An 8716-nucleotide genomic window follows, 5' to 3' on the forward strand; every position below is an offset into this window, starting at 1 on the left:
CAGTTGAGTGGAAGCTCACAGCTTACGGAATTCAGCCCTATGAGGATTTTCTGGGTTATTTTGTTTTGTCTGTCTGTTTGTTTTTTGTTTTGTTTTTGAGACAGACTCTCTGTCGCTCAGACTGAAGTGGTGTGATCTTGGCTCGCTGCAACCTCCGCCTCCCAGGTTCAAGCAATTCTCCTGCCTCAGCTGCCTGAGTAGCTGGGATTACAGGTGTGTGCCACCATGCCTGGCTAATTTTTTGTATTTTCAGTAGAGACGGGGTTTCGCCATTTTGTCCAGGCTGGTCTCAAACTTCTGAGCTCAGGCAATCCACCTGCCTTGGCCTTCCAAAGTGCTGGGATTGCAGGAGTGAGCCACTGTGCCCGGCCAGCCCTACAAGTTTTGATAGAGACGTACAATCATGTAGCCATTGCCACGTCATGATATATTTCCTCATCCTCAAATTCCCTCATGCCCTCTAGTCAGCTCACCGCACACCCCAGCCACCATGACAGCCACCGATCTGTCTCCATGCCTGTTGTTTGGCTTTTCCAGAGTGTCACATAAATGGGTCAAACAGGGTGAGACATATTGAGCCTGATTTTCCTTCCTTAGCCTCATGCATTTGAGATTCTTCTGTGTGGTGAAGTCCAATTACCCAGTCTCTTCTCTTTTTTTAGAGACAGGGTTTTGCTCTATCACCTAGGCTGGAGTGCAGTGGTGTAATCATGGCTCACTGCAGCCTTGACCTCGTGGCAAAGGATCCTCCTGCGTGGGCCTCCCAGAGTGCTGGGATTATGGGTGTGCACCATGGCACCCACCCCTCAGTCTGTTCTTCCATGAATCGTTTTAGTAGCTTATCTAAGGAGCCTTTGCCTAGCTGAAGGTCACAAAGAGCTTCTCTTCCATTTTCTTCCAGAAGCTTCCTGCTTTTAGGTTTTACATTTAGGTCCATAATGTATTTTGAGTTAATTTTTGTGTATGGTGCAAGCTGTGGATTGGGGTTAATTTTTTTTGCATTTGGATGTCCACTTGAGTCAGCCCTGCTTGCTTACTGAAAAGACTGCCCTTCCTCCACTGAACTACCTTCCAGGCCTTGTTGAAATCAGCTGACACGTTCGTGTGAGTTCGTTTCTGGGCTGTTTTGTTTTACTGATTCATGTTTCTGTCCCTTCACCAATGCCCTACTGTCTTGATTTCTGTAATTCTATACTTACGAAATTCCTCCGACTTCCTTTTTTTTTAAAGACAGAGTCTTGCTCTGTTGTCCAGACTGGAGTGCAATGGTGCTCACATCTCAGCTCGCTGCAGCTTCTGCCTCCCAGGTTCAAGCGATTCTCCTGCCTCAGCCTCCCGAGTAGCTGGGACTACAGGCATGAGCCACCACACCCAGCTAATTGTTTGTATTTTCAGTAGAGATGGGGTTTCACCGTGTTGGCCAGGCTGGCCTGGAACTCCTGATCTCAGATGCTCCACCTGCCTCAGCCTCCCAAAGTGCTGGGATTACAGGTGTGAGCCACCGCACCTGGCCTGTTTTCTTATTTCTTAACATGTTTTAGGAGTTCCTTATATATTGGGTTATTAACCCCTGTCTTTAATACCTATTAAAATAGTGTCTCTGGCCTGTCATTGCCTTTGCCGTCTGTTTAGGGGGTCTTTTGCCCCACAGACTTTTTAGTGTTTCTTCATGGCTCCAAGTCACTTTATGGTACATTTAAACCTGTGTAAGCTTGGTCTCCCTTCACCCTGCTTATCTTCGGGATTCTTGCCTGTTTTTTCTTTTAAATCAACTTTAGGCTTAACTTTGATAAGATAAAATGTCCTTATTTTAAACACAGAGTTTGGGCTGGGTGCGGTGGCTCACGCCTGTAATCCTAGCACTTTGGGAGGCCGAGGCAGGTGGATCACTTGAGGTCAGTTCAAAACCAGCCTAGCCACCATGGTGAAACCCCGTCTCTACTGAAAAATACAAAAAAAAAAAAAAAAAAGCTGGGCGTGGTGGCAGGTTCCTGTAATCTGAGCTACTTAGGAGGCTGAGGCAGGAGAACTGCTTGAAGCTGGGAGGTGGAAGTTGTGGTGAGACAAGATCGCGCCACCGCACTCCAGCCTGGGCAACAGAGGGAGACTCCATCTCAAAAAAAAAAAAATTATTTTTTTAAAAAGGCTGGGTGCAGTGGCTTATGCTTGTAATCCCAGCTTTGGGAGGCCAAGGTGGGGAGATCACCAGGTCAAGAGATCGAGACCATCCTGGCCAACATGGTGAAACCCCATCTCTACTAAAAATAGAAAAATTAGCCAGGCGTGGTGGCAGGCACCTGTAATCCCAGCTACTCAGGAGGCTGAGGCAGAAGAATCACGTGAACCCAGGAGGCAGAGGTTACAGTGAGCCAAGCCACTCCACTGCTCTCCAGCCTGGTGACAGAGCAAGACTCTGTCTCAAAAAAATTAAAAAATTAAAAATTAAAAAACGCAGTTTGGTGGTTTTTTTTTTTTTTTTTTTTTTTGAGACGGAGTCTCGCTCTGTTGCCCAGGCTGGAGTGCAGTGGCCAGATCTCAGCTCACTGCAAGCTCCGCCTGCTGGGTTTACGCCATTCTCCTACCTCAGCCTCCCAAGTAGCTGGGGCTACAGGTGCCTGCTACGTCGCCCGGCTAGTTTTTTGTATTTTTTAGTAGAGACGGGGTTTCACCATGTTAGCCAGGATGGTCTCCATCTCCTGACCTCGTGATCCGCCCGTCTTGGCCTCCCAAAGTGCTGGGATTGCAGGCTTGAGCCACCGCGCCCGGCCTGGTGGGTTCTAACACACGCACACATCTACGTAGCCACTGACACCATCAAGACATAGAATCTTTTTTTTTTTTTTTGCTTGGTTGCTTTTAGTTCTCATGCCTCCTTGGTCGCCTCAGGTCTCGGCCATTTCTCCGCCTTGCATTGTCTGCCTGCGGATTCCGGGTTCCCACCCAGGGCTGCTGCCTCCATGTCCCTTGTTCCTCCTGGCGGCACAGGCATCACTGTTTCCCCGCCGATCCCTGTGCATGTCACCGGAGGATGAGCGAGGCCAGCGCCCTGGCCGCTCTCTCTCTGAGGCTGCAGCTCGGGCCTGCCCCAGCCCCAGCCCCTCCGTCCTGTCTCCCAGGTCAGGCTTGGGCAGCTGCTGAAGCAGCAGGAGAAGATGATCCGCGCCATGGAGCTGGCGGTTGCCCGCAGAGAGACCGTCACCACCCAGGCCGAGGGGCAGCGCAAGATGGACAGGAAGGCGCTCACCCGCACCGAGTTCCACCACAAACAGCTCGAGCTGCGCCAGAAAATCAGGGACGTTCGCAAGGTAGGGAGCAGCGGAAAGGAAACCGGGCGCCTGCTTCTCCCTCTGGGACTCAAGGAACACTCCAGGAAGGCGTCCTGCTGGGTCCGGGGTGAGGGTGCAGAGGGGCGTCCCCAGTTCTGCTAACCTGCTGCTAGGTGCCGGGTCTGGGGTGAGGATGCAGAGGCTGTTAGAGGGGCTGTGCTCAGCACTGCTAACCTGCTGCTGCCATGGGCCTGTCTTTGGCAGTTTGCAGAATGCCCACACTGGACAGAGCTGCTGCCAGAGACGGCCATGTTTCAGCCCCTCCCTGCATATCAGAGGTGGCATTGGGGAGGTAGAGAGTTCTGGGGAAGAGGCCGGCTCATGCTGGGGAGCCTGAGTGGGCACCGGGGACCAGCTAATGGGAGCATGGCGGGCTCCCCAAGAGCCTGCATCCCGGTACACCAGGCCATGTCCACTGGGCCTGCGCTGGGAGGGCCCAGCTGGTGCTGTCCGGTGCTGACTACCTCAGCTGTCGCCAGCCAGGGGCCCTGCACTCACACTTCCCAGGTTGGCTCCATGGCCCCACTGACCCACTGTGTGACCTCAGAGCTTGTGGGCCTTGCCAGACCTGCAGGGCCTCATCTGCTGGGGGGTGGGGGGCAGAGTTAAATGTGACAGCAACCACAGCCGTGGGTGGGTAGGTGGCCTTGGGGACAGCTGACAGCATGACTTGGAGCCACGCTGGATCATTCCTGACTGGGGCATACGGTCTGACCTGCCAGAGCCTTGGTTTACTGACCTGTGAAATGGGTGCCTACCGCTCAGAGTCACCCAGCGGGTTCCCTGGAGAGTGCTGCAGTCACCCCTGCAGGGAAAGGCTAGCCAAAAACGACAGACATGCCTGGGCTGCTCATTTGGAAGTAACTGGAAGTTTCTGGAGAGAGGCGGAAGAGCGCCCTCTTCTCAGTCCTTGTCCGCCACATTGGCCATTCCTGATGTCCATCCCTCCCTCAGCTTCCTAGCCCGGCCCCTGACCACTCCTTGCTGCCCTGGGCACCACCTCAATCCCTTGCGAGGACCCCCATGCCCATCCCTCACCCCCGTCTGCTCCAAGCAACACTCAAGTCCTCTAGTCCCAGGCCCTGCGCCTCACACGACGCCATCACTGACGCACAAACGGGTCCTTGTCCTCACCCCTCCCATCCCCACCCCAAAGACCTTCCATGTCCCCAGCCAGCCCTGAGAGTCACTGTGTCTCCTCCATCATCCCCGGACCATGTCAGCTGCCAAACGCTGCCTGCCGGGCTTTCCTTTCTCTTAATTGTGCTGCTTTCCCGGAAGGCGGAATGAACGCCACACAGATGGCGCCAGCCTTGCTCCTCCCTCAGCAGAGGCCCCCACCCTCCTCTTTCCCAGGCTCCCCAGCCCGCCTCTCGGCCCTTACAGCCTCAGCCCTGCCCTTAGCACACGGCTGCTGAACTGTGCCGGTCCCCTGCCCGGGGACAGATCCACTGCACGGGGAGCCCCAGAACCGCTCAGGCCCCCATATCTCGGCCACACCCGCCTCAAGGGAGCAGTGTGCAGTGTGGGCTGGCTGGGCCTGGCATCTCCCAGGCCTCACCTCTCCAGCCCACCCATTCCTGAAGGCGGCAGCTCCCATTCCTCTTTGTGAGCCTCCTCAGATGGAATGTGTAGAAGGTGCCTGGCAGGTCCTCCCAGCCTGACTCTTCCCTATCTGCCAAGTAGCCGGGCTGCAGGGGCCCAGCGTGGTCCTGTGACTCTCCTAGGCCACCGAGGAGTGCACCAAAACCGTCCTGGAACTGGAAGAAACCCAAAGAAATGTGAGCAGCTCCCTCCTAGAGAAGCAGGAAAAGCTGTCGGTGATACAGGCAGACTTCGACACACTTGAGGCCAACCTCACCCGGCTTGGGGCTCTCAAACGACAGGTAAACATGTCCCAGGAGGTCACTGGGGATGAAGGCCATGGAACATGCCACTCGCACAGGGGTCCTGCCTCCCCTAAGTTCCAGCCTCTCCTGATCCCAGGCCAGTGATAGCACCACCGGCTGCTCACACGTTTGTGGTTTTGTGATTTGTTCAATTGACAAATGTTGATGGAGTATCTGTTACAGGCTGGGCTCACGTTCAATGTGCGAGGGTTGCAAAATAGAACACAAAAGACAAACATCCCTGCCCTCCTAGAGGTTACCTCCTGGGGCAGGAGGACAGATGATGAGCGAAATAATTTTAAAAGATACAGTGGGCCGGGCGCGGTGGCTCAAGCCTGTAATCCCAGCACCTTGGGAGGCTGAGGTGGGCGGATCACGAGGTCAGGAGATCGAGACCATCCTGGCTAACACGTTGAAACCCCATCTCTACTAAAAAAAAAACCCACAAAAACCTAGCCGGGTGTGGTGGCGGCGCCTGTAGTCCCAGCTACTCGGGAGGCTGAGGCAGGAGAATGGCGTGAACCCGGGAGGCGGAGCTTGCAGTGAGCTGAGATCGCGCCACTGCACTCCAGCCTGGGGGACAGAGGGAGATCCTGTCACAAAAAAAAAGAAAAGAAAAGAAAAAGAAACAGAAAAAAGGAAATGGTGTGTTAGGTGGTGGTAAATGCTTTGGAGGAAAATAAACCAGATAAAGAAGCGTCAGGGGCATTGGGGTGAACTGAGGGATTGACAGTTTGAGTTAGGGTGATGCGGGAAGGTCCCACGGGGCAGACACTAGAGTCCAGACCTGAAGGAGGGGATGGCCCACAAAACCCCAGGCAGATGGGACAGCCCAGCCAAGGCAGGAGCCTGAGACTGCACAAGGGCTACCAGAGGCCAGTGGGGCGGGCTGGAGAGGTTAGGGTATGTAAGACCCAGGCAGAGGGCCGGCCCAGACTGTGTGCGGCCTTGGGGAGAGCACCGTCATGACTTTGGACTTTTCTCTTGGGGAGGTGGGCACACAGAGGAGGGCGTCGGGGCTGAGAGGTGACTTGGGCTTTAGCGGGCTCCCTCGGCTCTGATAGTGCATGTGGATGAAGTGTGGATGCAGGGGGTCGTCTGCAGCTATCACAGTGCTTCAGGGTGGCCCCTGTGGGGCTGGTGAGAAGCCATCAGACTCTGCATATGTGTGATGCCAACATCGCCCAGTGGGATTCCTGCTGGGTTGGCTGTGGTGTGAGCAGAGACTGGGGTGGAGAATGGCTCCAAGGTTCTGGCCTGGCCAACTGAGATGATGAGGGGAGCATGCGTGGCACTTGACCTGACACATGGCACATGTCAAGAAGGTTGTCTAAGCTGGGCACAGTGGCTCACGCCTGTAATCCCAGCACTTTGGGAGGCCGCAGCAGGTGGATCACTTGAGGTCAGGAGTTTGAGACCAGCCTGGCCAACATGGTGAAGCCCCAGCTCGACTAAAAATACAAAAATTAGCCAGGCATGGTGGCAGACGCCTGTAATTTCAACTACCCAGGCGTGGTGGTAGGTCCCTGTAATTCCAGCTAGTTGGGAGGCTGAGACAGGTGAATCGCTTGAAGCCGGGAGCCAGAGGTTTCAGTGTGCCGAGATTGTGCCATTGCACTCCAGCCTAGGTGACGGAGCGAGACTGCCTCAAAAAAAAAAAGAATGCCGGCTGGTCTCAGTGGCTCACACCTGTAATCCCAGCACTTTGGGAGGCTGAGGCAGGCAGATCATGAAGTCAGGAGATCGAGACCATCCTGGCTAACACAGTGAAACCTCATCTTTACTAAAAAATAGAAAATATTAGCCACGTGCGGTGGCAGGCGCCTGTAGTCCCAGCTACTCGGGAGGCTGAGGCAGGAGAATGGCGTGAACCTGGGAGGCAGAGCTTGCAGTGAGCCGAGATTGCACCACTGCACTCCAGCCTGGGCAACAGAGCAAGACTCTGTCTCTAAAAAATGAAAAGTAATAATAATAATGCCTCCTAGATGGCCGATGATGGATGACCCATAAAAGCAGAGACCCAGTGCCTCTCAGTCTCTTCCCTGAGATCCAGGGATGAAACGCCTCCATGCCATCCCTTTTCAGGCGTAGGTCTCACCTCCTCTTCGGCATTTCCTGGAGTCTGAGTTTGTGGGGGGCCAGCAGGTGTCTTTCTTCCGGTTTGTATAGCCCTGTATGGAGTCTGTTTTCCTACCCAGAACCTTTCAGAGATCGTGACCCTGCAGACGCGCCTTAAGCACCTGCAGGCCGTGAAAGAGGGGCGCTACGTGTTCCTGTTCCGCTCCAAGCAGTCCCTAGTGCTGGAGCGCCAGCGCCTGGACAAGCGACTGGGTCTCATCGCCACCATCCTGGACCGCGTGCGGGACGAGTACCCCCAGTTCCAGGAGGCCCTGCACAAAATCAGCCAGATGATCGCCAACAAGCTCCAGTCACCGGGGCCCTCCTAGGGAGCAGCCTGGACCCCGCCTTGCAAGGCCTCCAGGAAGAGATCCGGAATTGTGTTTATTATGAGGGACTTGGAATCTTTTGTGTTCCTAAAAACCACAAGTACCCTCAGAAGGGCATCGTTTAAGAGAAATAAGCCAGCCCCACCCGTAGGAATCTTTTTAGCCACTCAGCAGTTTAATAAACCAAGTAAAATTCTAGCGTTTCCCATGGCATCCCAGTAAGCCTCCCATTGCAAAGACACAGCCTGTGACTGCAAACCCACACTCCCACACTGGGCTTACTCCTCCAGGTAACACTTTGCTTTGCAGCACTCCCAAATCTGCACGTGCCTCCCACAACACAGCCCTGGCACAGGTCTGCAAGCTGCTGGGCTGAGCAGCAGTGGGAAAGTTAAGGCAGCTCCAGCCAGCCTGGCCTGGGAGACTGCTTCTCCCCAGCACTTCCCTCTACTAGGTGCATCTGAAAACCCATAAACCACCACCTTTTCCAGTTTTTCCCACCCCACCCCTTAGAAAGCTCAGGTCCCTTTTCCTGCCCCCATGTCCCCATTTGAGTTAAATTCAGATCCATAACTTGCAGGAGAAAGTCAGTGGCCCTAGACACACATAACAGGGTAAGCATTGAAATAAGAGCACGCTGGGGCATCCACACCAAGGGACTATGCCCCAGTCTGCCCACCTCTCTCTTCCCCATCATTAACCAGCGCTCTTTCTCCCTGGACTTCCAAGCACCAATGACCTTGGGGCTTCTTTGCAGTTTAAAGGGAAAATGCTTTACAAAATAATTTCTCTTTCAAACATATCAGTAGAAGAATAAAATCGTTTTTTCTGAATATCTAATAAGCCTTTCTGAGTAAGGCTTACTTATTCTAAAACATTGTAGAAATACAGAAACCACAACAGAGGTAGAATAGGGGCCTTTTTTTTTTTAACAGAGTCTTGCTCTGTCGCCCAGGCTGAAGTGCAGTGGCGCGATCTCGGCTCACTGCAAGCTGGAAGCGGGGCTTTTAATGCCCCTATGCCCCTACCCAGGGACCAACACCTCTGTGTTTTG

General features: G+C 54.0%; 1 protein-coding gene across 1 annotated transcript in view; it reads left to right on the forward strand.

Moving 5' to 3' along the window:
* CCDC40 (coiled-coil domain containing 40) overlaps positions 1-8505 on the forward strand; it is a 71559-nt gene extending 63054 nt beyond the window's left edge. Inside the window, exons 18-20 of the mRNA XM_023212097.3 lie at positions 3117-3305; positions 5054-5212; positions 7414-8505. Of these exons, the coding sequence (XP_023067865.2) occupies positions 3117-3305; positions 5054-5212; positions 7414-7662 (597 nt within the window). The 3' untranslated portion in view covers positions 7663-8505. The remainder of the gene's footprint in view (positions 1-3116; positions 3306-5053; positions 5213-7413) is intronic.
* The last annotated feature ends 211 nt before the right edge of the window (positions 8506-8716 follow it).

Source organism: Piliocolobus tephrosceles, chromosome 16 (genome assembly GCF_002776525.5).
Source record: "Piliocolobus tephrosceles isolate RC106 chromosome 16, ASM277652v3, whole genome shotgun sequence".
In the NCBI taxonomy this organism is placed as follows: domain Eukaryota; kingdom Metazoa; phylum Chordata; class Mammalia; order Primates; family Cercopithecidae; genus Piliocolobus; species Piliocolobus tephrosceles.